Raw genomic sequence first — 19,491 nt, 5'->3', positions numbered from 1 at the left:
ATCATATTAGGTTTTGATCGAAGAGAGAAATCAAATGAAATGAAGAAGAGAATGTGACAACTCACAAATTACAATGAAACAATTAGATTGGAAATTTGGAACCAATTCAAGCTTTCCATGGAAAGTGAGTGTGCCACCTGCTCTGCTGGTAGGTAGTAGCACTCTTGCTCCTGAACTTCTATTCTTGAAGAGATAAAAGGTTACCCCCAGCTCCAAACAATCATGAAGCATCCTTGACATTGGAAAAGTATTCACTGATAAAAATGAAATTACATGGTGGTAGTTACATCAAAAGAATTGTCAAGTGCTGCTAACTATGGCTTACAGAAATCATACTCATAAATTCAACATTTTTTCTCCTAAGATTCAGATACACCTAATAGTGGAGGCAATATTATCTTTTTAAACTTTGTACAAATAAAAAAATAAAAAAAATTCATGGCATTGACAAAGTAAGGGTGGACGTGGTACTATAAAAATGACTTTTAAAATTTGTACACATAAATAGCCCTAATTTTTAGAAAAATTGATAAGTCAAAAAGTTATAGTGAAGTAAATGCAATAGTAACAAGTAGACCCGGAATTTATGTACAAAACTAACCAAAAACAGATAAAGGGAATTGATTGAGAAAAAAAAAAATTGAAGATCTACATTCACTACGCAGTTAAATATGTTTACTACATTGAATACAAGTTCAAAAAAAAAATTGAAGTGATATCGCTATAAAATAAGTGAACAAGATATCTAGCATGTGAAAAATGCAAAACAACTAGTTTTATTTTGAGAAAAGGAGATTTGAGAGAAAAAACCAATTTTAGATTATTTTGAGCAAAGAATAGGACTCAAAAGTTTATCTGGATATTTGAAACATGGTGAATCTTGGGCCACTCTGTGCTGAAGTACATGACCAATAATTAGAAAATGAATTATAACAAACCTGTAAATAGTACATTAACAATAACTTTAGGAAACAATATACAAAACTGAAAGTAGAAAAAGAACCAAAAATAAAGGATTCATAATAGGTTTTGTTGGAAGAGAGAAATCAAAAGAGAAGAATATGAGAATGGGAGAACTCACAAATTTCAATGAAACAATCTCATTGGAACCAATTTAGAATTCCCTCCACTGTGATTCTTGGACTATGAAGAATCTTCTACCAATGGACCACTCTTGCTGCAGTATCCCTTTCAAAGCAAACAGTAAGGAACAAAACACCCAGCTTTGACAGCTGCTCCAGAAATCTTCCATTTAGCTTTCCGTAGAAAGGGATCGCACCTCCTGCATTGCTGGTAAGTACTAGCAGTTCATGTTCCAGTTCTTAAAAAGATGAAAAGCTACTGCAGCACCTCTGCAGAGGCTCCAGCTAAGGACATATAGGTGTCAAAGCTGGCTGAACAGCTAAGATAACCAAAAGAAGATTAGGTTCCAAAAATGGGTGGTGCGTGAAGCATCCTTGACATTGGAAAAGAAAATTTTCTGGTGACTCTTACATTAGAAGAATTGTAAAGCGCTACATTAATTCAATGACATCAACACTTGAAACGACATATATATACAGGAATATCAAGATGATATAGATGCTAATTAACAAGTTAGAAAATGTTGTAGGAAAAGTGAGAGGGAACATGGGATAACAGGCATGAATAATATACTTAACTGGATTGAGTTAGTGCTTTATATATTAGAAGATTTGAGAAAACTTACCAATTCTTATAAACTTCTATTAGCTTGTGGTCAGATTAAAACTTCTTAAGAAATAACCATAAACAAAAATATTGGGGGAAATTGAAGAAAGAAGGAAGAAATTGGGAATAATTATTAAATAAATAAATAAATCACTCCTAGGTTTTTTTTTAAAGGAGAGTGTAACAGAAGAAAGGAGGCTGAGGAAGGAGAAAACTTACTGGTCATCTTCAAACTGCTTTTTGTTCAAGACATTTAGTGATCCAGCTATTTGATATATAGGCAATCCTGGACCACTTCGCACTTTTTTCCTTTAATTTGGGGAAATGACGAATATGCAGCTCTTCAATTGGCTTGGGAACGAATTCAAACTCTACAAATTAATTTTTCCTCTGGCAAAACACAATAGATATGCTGTCCCTATTGCCTGCACATTGAGGCAACATATTTAACTGATTGAATAATCTTCTAGTTCTTGGAATAATGAAGAATCCATGTGTTGTTAGTTTTGGTAGTTTTTTAACATCCCATGCTCGTAGCAATTAGTTCGTCATATACTTGTCAGTAATTAAAAGACTCAAAACATAGGACAATCACACTGTTCAGGATAAGGCATAATAACACCATACGCCCAACTAGAACTGGGGATCACATAATTTCATTGACAGTTAACAGTAAAACTGAGCTTTACCCACCCAAACGTGAAAAGAAAAATCAGCAAGACCTTGATCCACCCAAATCAATAAAGTCTACTGTCAAGTTTTAGACAGCCCTAAGAAAAAGAACTGATCCATGAACTATTACAGTTTTACAAGAAATGCCGAGAGAAAGAATGAGCATGTGGACATAAAACAAGCTCTACCAATGATGAATCCAATATTCCAAATTTCCTAATGTCCAGAAAATTTCAATTTTGAAAAAATTTCAGAAAGAAAATAGCTTAGCAAACTGAAATTGAATAGAAGCAAGACAAATTGGTAACAGATTCAGCTATTTCAACAACCGGAATGTGGTCAACCTAAATTATACAAGTAAACAATACTTTTAGCAACTTTTTAAGTCTCGTGACGATTTGCAGAAACAAAAATTTGAATAGTACCTGTCAATTGGCATCAATCACAAAAATTTTAATTATACTCTGCTTTTTATAGACTTATTTCAAATGATTGAAAATAGTAATTTCATAAATTGAATATTTCAAGTATTTCCAGAGTAGTGGTGATATTAATTTCTAATATTTATATCAAGAATCATTAACCCAAATTGTAGCATTTATAAATTTTCTTAGTTGTGTCCAATTAAGTATTCATACCAGGAACACTCTCACCCATTACGAATATAAGAGAATAGTAGTATGAGTAGACTTACTGAGTATTTATGTGAACCAGTGGAATGTGGTTAATCTTGGACTGCTCATTGTTTAGTTTGGGAAAATCATAAATCATCAGCTTTTCCAATTTGGTGAGGCGTTGCATGGCTTGCTCAGTGGGCAGATACATCAGCTTCTCGCAATCCACAATATACAGCTTTTGAAGAGAGGAAAGATTGCCCAACCACTCTGGCAAAGCTACCATTTCATGAAAATTCTCCATCCACAGAATTTTAAGGGCAATGAAGTATTGAATTTGGTCCAGGACCAAGAGAGAGTGGACTATAGCCTGTATAGACGACCCACACAATTTGAGCTTTTGGAGGAAGGGGTGGTAGTGTTGAATGGAAGTAGAACCCACACAATTCCCATTCTCCATATATTGAAGAAGAGAGGTATAACACTGTATCCCATTGGGTGGTTCTTCAATACCACACCTTATTATGGACGGGACACCTGGCAAAGACCTCAGATCAGGACAGTCCTTTACTGCCAAATTCTGAAGGAAAACGTCGGTATGCAGTGAGTCTGGCATATGATAAGTTTGTGAATAGCACTTTGAATTTCTGATACCACAGCAAAAGCAGATGCCAAATTTTCAGTTGCAGTTACAGTTACAGTTAATGTCCTCTAAGACTTGTAGGCATCTGTTTTTCTTTTTAATACTAAGAATGATAGTGATTGACAAAACATGCTTCCCGAAATTCTTATGTATTGCTCTTGGATTATGTCTGGTGGTTTTCCTTGAACCCCTCAGGAGCCAGCTTTGATTCAATGCTGAAAATCATATGAAAAGGGGCATTATGAATTAGGAAGCCACATTGGAGTGTTTGCATTTTACCTCACAAAAGCAGTAAAAGAATAATGAAAGACAACATGGGAACAAATGTATTAAGAAAAATAAGGTTGTAATGATGTTACTTGGGGCTCCAAAGAAAACAGCATCTTCTTCAACTTTATCATCATCCAACCTGACATCCCAAGATGGGTGTGGTGCTAACATCCTGATTATGTTTCTTCATGCTGAGAGTATGTCTCAAATCCTTGACCTTGTCCTTCAATTTTGTGGGAACTCTTTTCTTGTAATGGTGAACATGTTCCTTCTTCTAGGTCATGATCCTTTCCAAATGGAGATGAGGACGTAGGCCAACCACTTTGAACCTTATAAAAAGTGTGTTCAAGTCATGGAATTTTCATTCAAGATTAAATGAAACCTTTAACAAATATACCAAGCTGAAAATGCTATATATGGTTTAAAAGTGATGGTCAGAGTATGTACCGGAAGCCTCTCTACCACTAGGACCAAGACACAAGTTTATGTAGGATGCTTAAACCAAGATGGCATGGTTGGAATTCCCTTGGAGAAGCTTCGAAGAGGGCAGGTAGGAATTTTAGTGTTGTCTCCATATCTTTGCATAGTCAAGTAGAGCCATTGTCATAGTGTATTTATGCCTTCAAATTTATGTTGGTTTTGTTGCTTCTTTTATCTCCTATAACAGAGAGAAATTTAAGAGAGATGAATGATGCTCAAGCATTGGCTTATGGGATCTTGCATGGTTCCAGAATACATGAATTTGTGCACATAAGCATATATATGAACTTCATAGCTGTTTCCTGGCTGCAATTAGCAGGCATATTGAGTCCTCAAATAAACAGATGCAGCAGATGTGATAGCTAGATTGTGGACATATAGAAATGAATTCAGATTATGACCAAAGCATATACAAAATGCTGTTGCTTAATATTCGATAAGAGCCATTATTATTAGAAAACTGAAAAGTCAAAACATTATAGCGAAGACAATGCAATAGTAACAAGTATACCAGAATTTCCTATGTAAAATAAATCCAAAAAATTTGAGGGAATTGTTTGAAACAGAAATTTGGAGGTTTACATATGCTATGCAGAAGAATATGTTGCAGTACATAGAGATACAAGTTTGACACAAAAATTGAAGGGAAGTAGCCTTAAAATAAGAGGATAAGAAAGATGGTAAATTAATTATAAAAAGAACTAGTTTATTCCAAAATGAAATGTTAGAAAAAAGGACCTTTCAAAGGAAATATGAATTAAGATTATTTTGAGCTTAGAATAGGAATCAAATGTTTGTCCGGATATTTGGAATAGGGCAAATCTAAGGCTAGTCTGTGCTGAAGTGCATGGCTTCTAATAGGGATAAGAAGGGTGGCCAAAATCTATAAATAGTATACGAACAAAAAATTTAATAATAATAATATGAAATTGAAAGAAGAAAAAAGAATCAAAAGGAATCATATTAGGTTTTGTCGGAAGAGAGACATCAAATGAAAAGAAGAAGAGAATGCAACAACTCACAAATTTCAATGAAACAATTAGACAAGAAATTTGGAACCAATTCAAGCTTCAGTTCTTCATTTAGTTTTCCATGGAAAGAGAGATAAAAAAAAATTACCCTAGCACCAAACAATCGTGAAGCATCCTTGACATTGGAAAAGTATCCGCTGATAAAAAAGAAATTACTGGTGGCAGTAACAGGTGTCAAAGCTGGGATAGTAATCTCGTGTTGGTGTAGGGATTCTGCAGTGCCTTTCAAAATTTCAGTACCGAGGAGCAACAACATCTCCACCGCCTATTTCTCCAGGTACCGTACATCCATCCCTTCTTCTTTTTGCATCTAAATTTATGATTATGATTAGGGCTTATTGAACTAACACTCTCTTCTCTTTGCTGCTTTTTTTGTTTTTTGTTTTTTTTTTTTTTTTGTTTTGTTTCAGGTCCTTACATCATTACATGAAAGTATTGAGGTACACACTGCTACTTTCTTCACCCATTTTTGGAAAATTGTTTGACTGATTATAATAATTTTCATCACAAAAACAACAAAGAAATAGGTGTCAAAGCTGGCAGAAATGGGTGCTATGTGAAGTATCCTTGACATTGGAAAAAATATCCTCTGATAAATGAGAAATTTTCTGGTGGCTCTTACAACACTGATACAATGACATCAACACATGAAAACTACATATATATCAGAATATCAAGATGAATAGATGCTAAGTAACAAGTACAGTCATGTCAATGAGTACAGAATGACTTTCATGTCAACAAGTACTGTCAAACCATAATTCTGCGATCTGACTACTCAATCTAACTCTATACATTGTCTTGGTGACATGAACACATATATGGAGTTGACATGCACACCTTTACATAGACTAACAATTTTATGTAGCTATCCACACAATGGGTACAGAACCCAGTGGCTGTACAAATATATATAAACTGAATTGGATCTCACAAAGAACCAATTAAGAAGTAAGTTATATACACGTATCTAAAATGGTAAAGAGAAAGCAGACCTGAAGTACCTTGGCGTCAGTTGTCATTGAGTTGGTTATTTTCCAAGATGGAATCTTCTTGCAAGCTTCATGAGTTAGCTGAAAAATTTTAAATGTGTTAGCAACCTTCAAAAGTCAAAAATGATATATAAATATATTAGAATCATCAACACCTTCCTTCAGTGCTGTCTAAAACTTTACAAGAAAGTTTAGCTTTGCTTCCACTAGTAAAACTGGGGATCACATAACTTCATGGACCAGTAAAATTGACCTTCCAGCCCAAACATGAAAACAAAAATCCACAAAACCTTCTCCCACCCAATGTCTCATCTCATCCTTGTGCAACCCAACTCCACTTTCTCACAATAAATTCACTCAAATAAACATTGGAATTATGACCCTGCAGCCCAAATTAACAAAATCTATTTCCAACTTTTACAAAGACCTAAAAACAAGAACTGCTCCATGTATTATCAGAATTCCAGCTCATGAAATTGAAAAGAATAAGTATGCTTTCATCAATGGACATAATCAATTTGACACCAATAAGTGAAGGTTAAAAGAAATGCTGAGAAACGGAATGAGTATGTATGTTATCATGAATGGATTAATCTAACAAATTTTATGAGCATTGGCTGAGATCAAATTTTTTGCAACATTCCACTAATCAGAGTGGTTGGTGAGTTAAATTTCTATGAATTAATTCAAGAAGCATTAATCTTTTTTTTTTATATATATATATAATTAATCTAAAATGTTGAGATGTGAAATTTAAGAATAGCCCTTTTAAAAATAAAAAATTACATAAATAAATTGGGGGCTAGTAGGAAATGGAATATACTTGTAGTCCAGGTATAAGTACACTTACAAGTCATCTTCAGAGACGTCAAAGTCATAGTCGTAAAAGTCTTCAGAGTCCTCAGAATCCTTCCCTTTGATGTATTTTCCATTGAATTTGATGTTTGGAATAAGGGCAATCTTAAACCACTCTGCGCTGCTCCCATCTGCACATCTTTTAGCTAAATTGGGGCAACAAGCAATGTGCAGATGCTTTAAATTGGTGAGATCTAGAATGGGATGGCACATCAGCATTTGGCAGAAGTAAAGAGACAGCTTTTGAAGAGAAGAAGGAATGCCCAACCAATCAGGCAAAGCTTCCATTCCGTCAAAGTTCTCTATCCACAGCTCTTCTAGGGCAGTGAAGAGTTGAATTTCGTTCGGGAGAGAGTTGAGTTTAGGACTCCCAAGCAACCTTAGCTTTTTGAGGGTCGCGTGCGAGTATCGAATGAAAGGATAACGCAGACTCGGGAAAGCATCCAAGTCTTCAATAAACCCACCGATTATCAAAGTCTTTTAAGTGGCCCTCTCGCCGTGAAAGCTTCAGTCTTAGATGAGGACAGTTGCTAAGTTTTAAATGAATAAGAGAATGAAATACTTCTCCTAAATCTGGAATTGATTTCAGATTCGGACAGTCCCCAATCTTCAAAAATTGAAGAGATGTGCAGAATTGTAGCCCACTGGGTAGTTCATCAATACCACACCCTATTATCTCCAAGTGTTGAATAACTGACGGGACACCTGGCAATGACCTCAGCTTAGGACAATCGCATACTACCAAGTTCTGAAGGGAACTGCAGGAGTCAGTGATTCTGGAATTGATTTCAAATTCAAACAGCGCCCATCCTCCAAATATTGAAGAGATGTACAGGGTTAAGAATATAAAGCGCGAGAAAGACTGAATAGTCTGTATATTGATGTGTGTATAATAATGTACAATAGAGAGCCTTATATAGGCTAGATATGTGTACAGTACAAGTAAAAGGAGTAAATTACAAGTACAGTATACTGGGCTAAGCCCAATGGGCTAAACTAGTCTAAGCTATACACTAACATCCTCCCTCAAACTCGAGGTGGCAAGGAGGAAGCCAACTGGAGTTTGGATATAAGATCTCGAAGACGACCAGGCGGATGAGTCTTGGTAAAGATATCAGCAGGCTGGTTAGCAGAGGAGATGGAGAATAACTTGAGATTTCCTTTCTTAAGATGCTGGCGAGTGATGTGACAGTCGATCTCAATATGCTTAGTGCGTTTATGGAAGACATCATTATGAGCAATGTAGATAGCACTACGATTGTCACAATAAAGAGGAGTGGCAGTGGGCTGTGGAGCATCCATGTCAGCCAAGAGCCAACGAAGCCAAACAAGCTCACAAGTGGTGTCGGCAAAGGCACGACACTCAGCCTCAATACTGGAATGGGAAACCACATCCTGCTTCTTGCTACACCACGAGACCAGAGAAGTACCTAACAGGAAACAGAAACCTGTGATTGAGCATCGATTAGTCGGATCACCTGCCCAGTCAGCATCTGAATAAGCATGAAGCTCGAGAGAAGATCGAGAGGAGTAATGCAGACCATGATAAAGTGTGCCTTTGACATATCGGAGAATCTGAAGAACAGCAGTATAGTGGACAGAACGAGGTGCATCCATGAACTTACTAACCATACCCACGGCATGTGAAATATCCGGACGAATAACAGTGAGATAGATCAAACTGCCAACCAACTGACAATAGCGAGTAGCATCGGATATAGGTTCACCGTCCAAGGGTGTGAGCTTTGCATTGTATTCCAAAGGAGTGGAAACAGTCTTGTTATCAGTGACACCGGCTTTGGAGAGAAGATCAGAAGCATATTTAGCCTGGGAAAGATAGTATCCATCAGAGGATGAGGTAACCTTAAGCCCAAGAAAATAGCTGAGAGTGCCCAGATCTTTCATCTCAAAATGCTGACTAAGGAAGTTCTGAAGAGAGCGGATACCTGCAGAATCATCTCCAGTAATAATCATATCATCAACATAAAGAAGAATAAGAGTGATACCAGCAGAGGATCTTCGAACAAAGAGAGCAGTGTCATGAGAACTCGAAGTGAAACCCTGCTGAGCAACAACAGAGCTAAACTTTTCAAACCAAGCTCGAGGAGCCTGCTTGAGGCCATAAAGAGCACGGCGAAGGCGGCAAACTTGATTGCCTGAGTGTGGATAGCCAGGGGGTGGTTGCATGTACACTTCTTCATGGAGGTCTCCATTGAGGAAAGCATTCTTCACATCCATTTGATAAAGAGGCCAACGGCGAACAGCAGCCACAGCAATGAGACATCTAACAAATGTAAGACGAGCAACAGGAGCAAATGTTTCCTCATAGTCAATACCATACTCCTGAGTAAAGCCCTTGGCAACTAGGCAAGCCTTGTATCGTTCAACAGATCCATCAGCCTTGATCTTGATCTTGTAAACTCACCTACAACCTACTACAGACTGACCAGGAGGCAAATCAACCATATCCCAAGTGTAATTCTTATGAAGGGCATCTAGTTCTTCATTCATAGCTTGCTGCCAAAGAGGGTCAGTATGAGCCTCACGATAGGTGTGAGGTTCATAGAGAGTGGCAAGAGCAAAAGAGCAATGATAATCAGTGAGATAAGGGGGAGGAATGCTTACCCGAGTGGAACGACGAAGTTCAGGACCAATAGGAGACTCAGGAGAGGGTGGTGCCACAGGATCCAAGACAGGCGGGTCATATGCCGGAGACAGAACCGGAGATGAGTCGTCTGGAGAAGCAGTCGATGTTGAAGAATCCTCCATAAGTTCAGGATAGAGAGGGAGGAAAAGATCAGTAAAAATGGGAGACTCTGAGGAAGAAGATGTAGGAAACTACTGAAGACTCGTGAAAGGACGATGTTCCCAAAACTCAACATGACGGGAGACACGAAGGCGATGAGAAATGGGATCATAGCAGCGAAACCCTTTTTGAGACACACCATAACCAAGGAAACAACATAGACGAGTACGAGGTTGGAGCTTTGTTCGTTCATGAGGAGGAAGAGAGACAAAGCAAGCACAACCAAAAACCTGAAGAGAGGAGTAGTTAGGAGTTTGACCATAGAGAAGCTCAAATGGTGATTTATTGTGTGTAGTTGGTGAAGGAATACGATTAATGGTGTGCACAGCAGTGAGTGCGGCCTCACCCCAAAAGCGCTCAAGAAGAGAGGCAGAAATGAGAAGGGTGCGGACAACATCAAGAATGTGACGATGTTTTCGTTCTGCACTACCATTTTGTTGAGAGGTGTAAGGACAAGACCGCTGAGGGAAAGTACCATGTTTGTCTAAAAAGGATAGGAAAGATTTATCATTATATTCTTGAGCATTATCTGATCGAAAGACTTTAACGGTGCAATTGAACTGTGTTTCAATCATTTTATGAAATGTTTGGTAAATAAACACAAGTTCAGACCTATGGTGAAGCAGATAAATCCAAGTATACCGAGAAAAATCATCCACAAATATGACAAAATATTTAGATCCCCCCTCAGTGGGAACAGGTGCAAGACCCCAAATATCAGAATGTATAAGATCAAAAGGGGCAGAAGAAAAGGAGTCACTTTTATTAAAGGGCAATTTTGTTTGTTTGCCAAAATGACAGGAAGTACAATCAAATTTTTGAAACTGAATTGAACCTAAATGACATTGAGAAGCTAATAATTGAAGACGAGATAAGGATGGATGACCAAGACGAGCATGCCATAGATCAGGTGAGGAGGTGGCAGTGATAGCAGCTGCAGAAACAACTTGTGAAGGAATCTTCAAGTCATGAACCTCAAACATGCGACCAACCTTACGGCCTGTCCCAAGCACTTGACCCGTCCGGGGATCCTGCACATCCACACCATGATTAGTAAATAGAAGACCTACACCTAATTCGCAAAGTTGACCAACAGAAAGCAAATTAAGGGATAACTTTGGAATATGAAAAGTGTCACTAAGGGATAAACAAGGAGAAGAAATTGTTCCTTTATGACTAACAGGCATAGGAGTTCCGTCAGCAGTGTAAATGGTGATTGGATGTTCTAAGGGTGCCTTATCAAAAAATTGGGATTCATCAGGAGTCATATGGTTACAACATGCAGTATCAAAAAATCAAGGTTGTTTACCTGAGGTGATAGAAAGGGTAGTGGAAGTGCGGGATAAAACCTATTGAACAACTGCCTCAATATCAGCCGTAGTAAGTGAGGAAGCTAAAGATGGACCTGTAGGAACCGATAGATCTGAAGGACATACAGCAGCTGCCTGAGGAAGAGAAGCTTTATTCTGCTCTTGCACAAATTTCTGTAGCTTACGACAAATAGAAATGTGATGGCCTTTGGCACAGCAAAACTTGCAGTGAGTACCTTTGGAAGACTAAGAGGTGGGACGCCCGGAGTTTATTCGCGGAGGAGTAGTGAATGCAACAATGGGAGGCTGTGGTGAGGGTGTAGCCAATACATGATCAGATGATGTCATTGATAAGTAGGCCGACGATTCTCCTCAGAAATGAGCTCCTTTACTGCAGCATCAAGAGAAGGAGTAGGAGACCGGCTAAGTAGAGAAGCCCTAGTAGGCTCAAAATCCTCACGTAAACCCATCATGAAGTGCATAAATCTACGACGATCCCGATATTTAACAAAAAACTCAATGTCCTTAGAACACACCAGTGGAGGATCTGTAGCAGAGAGTTGTTCCCACATAGTAGAAGTCTGAGAGTAAAAATTAGAAATAGACTGACCTGTCTCTTGGCGCATTTGATAAAGTTTTGATTCAATATGAAACTCCAAGCTTGAATCATTAGTGCAATTATAACGATCGGCCAAAAATTTCCAAGCAGCCTTAGCAGTTTCAAGACGAGGAAGAAGATTATGAATGGAGGGAATAGAGGTATTGATAAACCAAGATAAGATCTTACTCTGAATACTCTCCCATTCCTCTAGACATTCTTCATAATCATCTGTTGTAACAGTAGTCTTAGAAGACTCTTCAGCAGCTGTGGCTTTGGACTTAGGGTCTGGTACTGGCTTAGGAATTGAACCAGTCACATATCTCCACAGTTTATGACCCTTGAGAAAGACAGTCATATTCTGAGACCATGCATGATAGCTAGTAGGATCATCCAACATGATGGTGATAGGACGTATGATATCTCATTCACTTTGTTGAGCCATAATGAAGAAAATGACCAAAAAGTGAGATTTAGATACCTCAAATGCAGAAACGGGGTCCAAAATCAGAATCTACGCGAAAAACTGAGCAAGACAGGTCCTGTTGAAAAATTTTGACTGGGTCAACGGTTAAAGTCAACGGTCAAGTCAAAGTCAACGGTCAACGGTCAGGCCTGGTCAAGTCAACGGATGACGTGTGCTGACGTGGAAGTGTGACGTCACACTAGGGCTGACGTGGCAGTCCGTGAAACAAAGTTGGCGCGTGGGGCGCGTGTGGCGCGTGGAGTAAGTCTGGTCTGGCGCGTGTGGCGTATGAGTGAGAGTGACGGCGCGTGGCGGCGCTTGGAGCGCGTGCTCGTGAGGCAAAAACTTCGGGCGGCGCGTTGAGGCGCGTGTGAAGAGGTTTCTGGCCGTTCTTGGTTGGGTTTTGCTCGGGATTGTCTGTTCTGTCACTCAATGCCTTTGCTTTGACAGTTGGATGAGCAGAACAATGAGATATGAGAGTTGCTGGGACTGTGGGCGTGACGGCGGTGACTCGCTTTTGACAGTGGCTACTGGATGAAGGCGAGGGCAGCGGAAGAACGCCGGAGATGTCCACAGGAACCAGAAAGTCAGAGGAATAGCTCTGATACCATGTTAAGAATATAAAGTGTGAGAAAGACTGAATAGTCTGTATATTGATGTGTGTATAATAATGTACAATAGAGAGCCTTATATAGGCTAGATATGTGTGCAGTACAAGTAAAAGGAGTAAATTACAAGTACAGTATACTGGGCTAAGCCCAATGGGCTAAACTAGTCTAAGCTATACACTAACATACAGAATTGTATCCCTCCGAGTAGTTCTTTAGTACCACAGTTCTTTATCTCCAAGTGTTGAATAGGTGATAGGACACCTGGCAAAGAACTCAAGTCTAGACAACTTTCAACTACCAATTTCTGAAGGGAAATGCAGGTGTGCAGTGAGTCTGGCAAATCTCTCAGTTTATCACAATAAATTATGGTCAACTCCTCAAGGCAAGGAAACACCAACACCTCACCTGCATTTGTCAACTCCTTTGCATCCTTCCACTCTTCAAAGATTGTTTCCCAATTTGAGTATTCTCAATGCCGGAAATAATGTAGTATTATTTCTGTAACTCCCATCACTGTAAAACTCACTTCCTATACTTCTTACCTTCCTCATTCCTCTCATTTCAAGAACTCTAAGACAGGGTAAATGCCCCAGAGTGGGAACTTCTTCACATTTATGGCACGAACTCGACTTGATCTCAATCAAATTGTGATATAGCGACAAACCAACCCATGATGGGAATTTCTTTCCTCCATAAAATTCGATTCCCATGCTTTTCAAATTTGAGTGAGGCTGGAGGCCTTCCAACACCCTTTCATCTTTATCATAGTTGGACTCTGCTGCTCTAAAATTATAACAATGACCATCTCTATCTTTCCAGTATAATCCCAACTTGAATATTTCCTTTTCTTTTAATTTTGCACTTTTGGCTTCTTCCTCATCTTCCACCACCTCTAGATTGTATATGCTTATTTCTCCTCTGAGATTCTTTAAAGGTCCCATTTCTTTAATCCAATAACCTTCTTCTTGACCCACAACAAAAAATGGCAATGTTTGAAGGCAAGTCAACTGCCCCATATTTTTGAGTGGTTTATATATGTACCATAACCCTTTCAAACAACCGATATTAATATGTCTCAAATTAATCAAATTGCTTAGGTCTTCTGGAAGCTTCCTGAGTTCGGGGCATTCTTCAATTCTTAAAGTTTGCAAATTGTAGAGTTTAGTAATGGATTTCGATAATTCCACAATTTTGGTGTGCAAGATATGAAGAAGCCTCAAATGTATCAATTTCTCAATTGAATTTGGCAACCCTATTATACTATGCCCGGATAATTTTAAAATACGTAAGCATTTAAAATTTGATAACATGTCATCAAAGTCTAGATTTTCTGAAATTAATGTGCGCATTCTTATGAAACCATCTCCACTAAATGAAGTTCTTGGTGTTGTTTCACCATTAGATCGGGCAAATAAAGGTTGTACTTTACTAACATTATCCACAGAATCTCCCTCCAAAATCAGAATTTCAGATTTTGAAATTGAAATGGCAAAATCATGCACCAAATCATGCATTTTGCAACTAATAATATCACCATAGGCATCCTTTATAGCATTTTGAAAAAAGGAAGTGGCCAACAAAATATTGAAATATATGTTACCAATATCCTCCATCACCATATTAGCTTCTTTAGATGGTTCAAGAAACCCTTCAGCCATCCAATGCTGAATTACTTCATCCTTTTTCATGTCATAATCTTCAAGGAAAACTGCACAATATGTGAAACATCGTTTCAAAGATGGTTTTTAAAGATGATCGTAGCTTTAATATGTGAAAGACTCCATTATTATCATCGTCCAATAAATCCCAAATTTCATTATTTTGAATCGATAGCCATTCACCATTATCACATATAAAGTACATTATTCCCCCTAAAAATCTTGCAGCCCATGGAACCCTTTTACATTTTTTAACAATCTCCTTTCCAATTTTCTTCAAATCTAGAGGTAAAGGTCTTTCATTTGCAAATGCTCTTCCTTGAATATGGCACAACAATCATATTCTGTTAATTCATATTGGGGAAGAATCTTTGTGATTTCTGTCACACTATCACAATAGGTTGCTTCAACAATGTTATTTCCAACGTTTCGATTAACTTTTGAATCATCAAGGAAGGAGTCTATCTCCATGCTAAAGCTAATCTTAGGGATCGAATTCTCGAACTCCGCTCGAAGATCATAACTAGCAATGTCACCTTTAAGTCTATTTAATGTTTTGTTGATGGTCTTAATTTTGTTTGCCATATTGAATTTGATAATGTCATTAGAAGGTGAAGAGTAGTTTAGTACCTTTTGCTGAAGAATGTTATAGCCAAACTCGTCTAGCACATCATGAATGTCATAAGCAACACGTCTAAGCTCTGCTAACCAACTCCTCACAAAATCATCACTTGCTTGTCTTTTCTCAGCATCATTTAACACAAGTTGAATTTGGGTTAACAAGATAAGAAGGTCTATTAGCACTTCCTTGAAACCCAACTCAAAACTAATATGTTGCTCTATAACAATTGATCTCAACTTGGCTAGAAGTCCCTCCACAAAAACACCAAGTAAAATTTCAGCTATGTATTCTGCCTTACTCTGCATAAGAGACAATAGTATGAAAATGTTTGTGGAGTGTAGAGTATAATTCTATTAAAAATAAACAAGGTGGGTCTAGATATATTTATATATTGGAAATATAAAAACTTATATTGTGTTTATAATCTTCTTAATTTTTATACAATAATTAATAGTTTTTTTTTTCTTTTGGAGTTTTATAATAACTAGTTACAAACACACGTGATATTTGGAAATATATAATTATTTTTAAATGTGGTATAATATATAACTTATTATCTAAATTTTATTGTAGATAATTTGTTCTTCCTAAAAGTTGAACAAACTCTAAAAGTAATTTATATTTCTCTATTTTTACAAATATATAATTTTATCATTTATGGTGTTTTTTATTGATATTATTTTTTTAAGTTGTCCATATTTTTCTAACTATTGTTATTATGCATTATATTTTACTAATTTCTTTTTGTATAACTAAAATTTTTAAGTTTCAAATATATTATTCAAATTTTTTATTCTTTTAAGAAGATTGTCATGATAATCAAAATTGATCATATAGTTACAATGAATATTACTCAAATAATTGATAGCAATATAGCACTCCCAACCCAAACCTTTTTTTTTTCCTCCTGTTTTTAGGTAAGTACACCAAAATGGATTAAAGTGGACCATTATGGATTGAACTGGAATGAATTGGACCAAACTGGACTATAATAGATCAAATTGGACTGTAATGGACCAAATGCCGAATTGTAATTAGTAAACATAACTCAAAAAATTAATAATAATTATAATAATAAAGTGATGTAAAACCATTATCTGTGATAAGTGATGTATTCCAATGTGATGGAAGTGGTTTGTTTTAAAAGTAATATCAATCAGATTTGTTATCACATTAATATTTTTAACTGAATTATTATGCATGCACTTGTGATTCTACGTGCCTATTGAAAGTTTTATTCAAATTAAATTTGGCACTATGTACACCATAAAAAAATTTTAAAAACCACTTACATGAAATATTTTATACAAAAAGAAAAAGAAAAAGAAAGGGTGGGGGAGGGGGGAGGGGGAGAGACTTTGTTAAGAGCTTTATTACTTCTATCTTTTGACGTTGATGAAAATGACGTATAGTTCTCTAAGTAGGAGCAGAATTGGACCCGACATTGAAGGTTATCAAAAAAAAAAGGAGCGGAATTGGACCCTTCAACTTAACCTTAAATACTACATTAGCATATGGATATGCATATATTGGTGGAATGAGATTTTTTTCAAGTGAGTTTAAACTAAAAATAAATAAATGGTGTCTCCATCCAAGATGTTTGTATTACATATATTTTCTATTATAAGTTACATTTAGGTTCAAGAATGTGTAAAGGTATAATGTATTATTGCATACATTAATATTTATATGCATATTTTTGAAGAAATGATGGAAAGAAAATGATGACTTGGCCGCCGACATGGTTCAATAAAAATGTAACAATAATAAATGCTACACTTCAACTTTTAGATATTCTATAGATTAGTATTGAATACAATTTTTTGTGTTCCACATTATTCTCCACCTTCTACACCCCCCCCCCCCCCGCTCCCCCTTAAATTTCAGAAATAAACACACTCATCCCCTCTTCCCTAAGTTATAACTATCAAATTATAAATATATATATATATATATATATATAAAATAATGCTAAGAATAAACACACTCATCCCCTCTTCCCTAAGTTTACTAACATTACACTTCTCCAATGGAAGAGAACATGAGTTCAAATTCCCCTTCCCCACTTGTTGCAATGAAAAAAATTCACTAAATAATATAGAAATTTATTATAATGTTTTACTTGATTCAAACAATTAAAATCAATAACTAAAAATGTTATCACAAGTTCACTGCTAAGATTATGATGAAATATAATCTAAATATAAAATATTTACATCTTTCCTTACCTTTTCAAACACTCCACTTAACATGTCATCCTTTGATATTGAAGTTGAGCTGATTTCCCTCTCCTTATCCTTGTTTGAAGTTGATGCACCCTTAAGTTTTTTGTTAGGTTCACCAATTGTTAGAGAAGCTTCCTCTTGGACCTCTTTAGGCACTTTTTTACAAATATTAATATCGTGACCTTTAACTCCAGCCAAGTGATATTTAATCCTTGTAGCACCCCCAGCAAAAATACATTCACAAAACTTACATTTGAAACGACAACCATTATCTTGTTTTTCAACACACTCCCAAAATCAATCTTTCTTTCGACCCATATTTCTTTTCCCTTACAACAGATATATAAAGAGTTTAATATTAGAATATAACAAAATTGATAGTAAAAATGGATCTGTAGAGTAATAAAATTAATTTAAATAATATAGATCTATAGAATAATAAAAATAAGCTTGTTATATTTCTTTAAAAATATTATATAATTATTTTATGCCTATCAAAATCACCTTCAAGTAGTTTTTTGCTAAGCCCTCTAATGGCTAGATAAGCTTGGAATTCGTGTATTTTTAGGAACCTTTCTACAAATAGCAATATCACGATCAATAAATCTAATCCTAAATCCTTGAAACACTTCCATCAAACTTTTCATCTTACTTTGTTTACTGTGTTAATAAACTATATATAATATTTAGCCAAGAAAATATGAAATCCATAGCATGAAAGACATGTCAGAGTGCACTTACTCTATTAGTTCACAAACAGGTAGATGCCGCAAATGGACACCAAGAGAAAGAGAATAGGTAAAGTCTGAGAAAAATAGAATGAAGAAAAAAAAGTATTCGTATAGCAATTTATTATAACGTGTTTTATATCACTGGCGGAAAGACTCAAATGATTAGAACAAGTAGTAGGACTAACACTCTGCCGAAAGAAGATGATTTTGGATTCGATGTGTACATGACAACTTAGAGAAATGCCATAGACGTTGAGCTTAACATGTTTTACCTTACATGCCTTTCTGTTTTGGATTCTAATGTAAATTTGGTTCCTATGTTGGAAATTTTAAAAGAGTTCCAACTAAGAATTACCATGTCAGCCTGCAAATTAAAACTCTTGTTACCAAAATGGGAATTACAGCACAAACATTATAACAGATGTTTACTTCTATGGGTCAAAACACAGGCCCTTTTTATATACAGCTTTGTTTCAAAAAGCCTCATGAGATTCTCTTCTTCATTTTTTTTTTTTAATTTTTTTATTAAAGGAATGAGATTCTTGGCTTTTCCCCCAACCAACTCATCAATCATCACCCGGAATGAGTTTATATTACTTTACCCATCTTGCAGTTTTTATTATTATTATTAGTTTTCCTTCATTTTTTATGGATTATTTATGCAATTCTTTTTTATTTATATCATAATTAATAGATTACTATTTCTTTATATGTCAAATTTCATTTGAAAAAGAATAAGAATTCTTTTTATTTTATCAAAGATTGTTAATGGTTTAAACCAAGCCAAAAAAAAAGTTGAAAAAAAAAAAAAACTAAAAGTTATAATATTTTTTTTAAAGAACATTGTTATTAACTTTCGAGAGCGATAACTTAAAAAAAAAAAAAAAATTAAGAATCACAAATTCATGTAATAATTTATTCTTTTTCACATAAATTTGTGTACAAATAAGAATTATAAGAGTGGTCAAAATTTAATATTTTTTTGAAGTTGACTATAATGTTTCAAGTATATATATTCACATTAGTTGTTAAATTATTGCAACTTGATCATTCTATGAGTATATTAACCAAAATTTCGGAATTGACACTAGTTTTATATGAGATATGTCAAGCTACTAAAATTCCTTTCATGAGAGAAGTGGAATTTTTTTTTTTTAAGGAAAAAAATGAATTATTCATGCGTAACACATTCATTAAAATAAAAAATAAAACCCTCAA

General features: G+C 35.9%; 1 protein-coding gene and 2 long non-coding RNA genes across 5 annotated transcripts; all 3 read right to left on the bottom strand.

The window, feature by feature from the left end:
- Positions 1 to 1,320: 1,320 nt before the first annotated feature.
- On the bottom strand, positions 1,321 to 3,646 carry LOC115962522. 2 transcript variants are annotated; one of them, XR_004085459.1, is made up of 3 exons: positions 3,056 to 3,646; positions 1,909 to 2,114; positions 1,321 to 1,402 (listed from the first exon to the last, which is right to left on the bottom strand). It is a non-coding gene; the product is annotated as an uncharacterized LOC115962522 (long non-coding RNA). The 2 variants fall into 2 exon arrangements; XR_004085460.1 differs by having other exon boundaries at positions 1,340 to 1,394.
- An 84-nt stretch (positions 3,647 to 3,730) lies between these two features.
- On the bottom strand, positions 3,731 to 6,474 carry LOC115965435. 2 transcript variants are annotated; one of them, XR_004086054.1, is made up of 4 exons: positions 6,404 to 6,474; positions 4,336 to 4,546; positions 3,978 to 4,217; positions 3,731 to 3,833 (listed from the first exon to the last, which is right to left on the bottom strand). It is a non-coding gene; the product is annotated as an uncharacterized LOC115965435 (long non-coding RNA). The 2 variants fall into 2 exon arrangements; XR_004086053.1 differs by lacking the exon at positions 6,404 to 6,474 and adding an exon at positions 5,488 to 5,705.
- An 8,503-nt stretch (positions 6,475 to 14,977) lies between these two features.
- On the bottom strand, positions 14,978 to 17,875 carry LOC115965157 (putative disease resistance protein RGA1). The gene is made up of 2 exons (XM_031084346.1): positions 17,546 to 17,875; positions 14,978 to 15,616 (listed from the first exon to the last, which is right to left on the bottom strand). Exons 1-2 carry the CDS (start codon positions 17,567 to 17,569, stop codon positions 14,978 to 14,980), a joined length of 663 nt encoding a protein of 220 aa, XP_030940206.1. The 5' UTR covers positions 17,570 to 17,875.
- Between the last annotated feature and the right edge of the window lie 1,616 nt (positions 17,876 to 19,491).

The sequence above is a fragment of the Quercus lobata genome, chromosome 10 (genome assembly GCF_001633185.2).
Source record: "Quercus lobata isolate SW786 chromosome 10, ValleyOak3.0 Primary Assembly, whole genome shotgun sequence".
Lineage (NCBI taxonomy): Eukaryota > Viridiplantae > Streptophyta > Magnoliopsida > Fagales > Fagaceae > Quercus > Quercus lobata.
This window is presented reverse-complemented; position numbering and strand designations above follow the sequence as displayed.

Excerpts from the sequence above, each read along its gene's own strand:
- LOC115965157 (XM_031084346.1), bottom strand. The coding sequence starts at position 17,569 with ATGTTAAGTGGAGTGTTTGAAAAG. Across the intron at positions 15,617-17,545 it reads TAAGTGGAGTGTTTGAAAAG|AGTAAGGCAGAATACATAGC; the intron begins GTAAGGAAAGAT and ends TCTCTTATGCAG.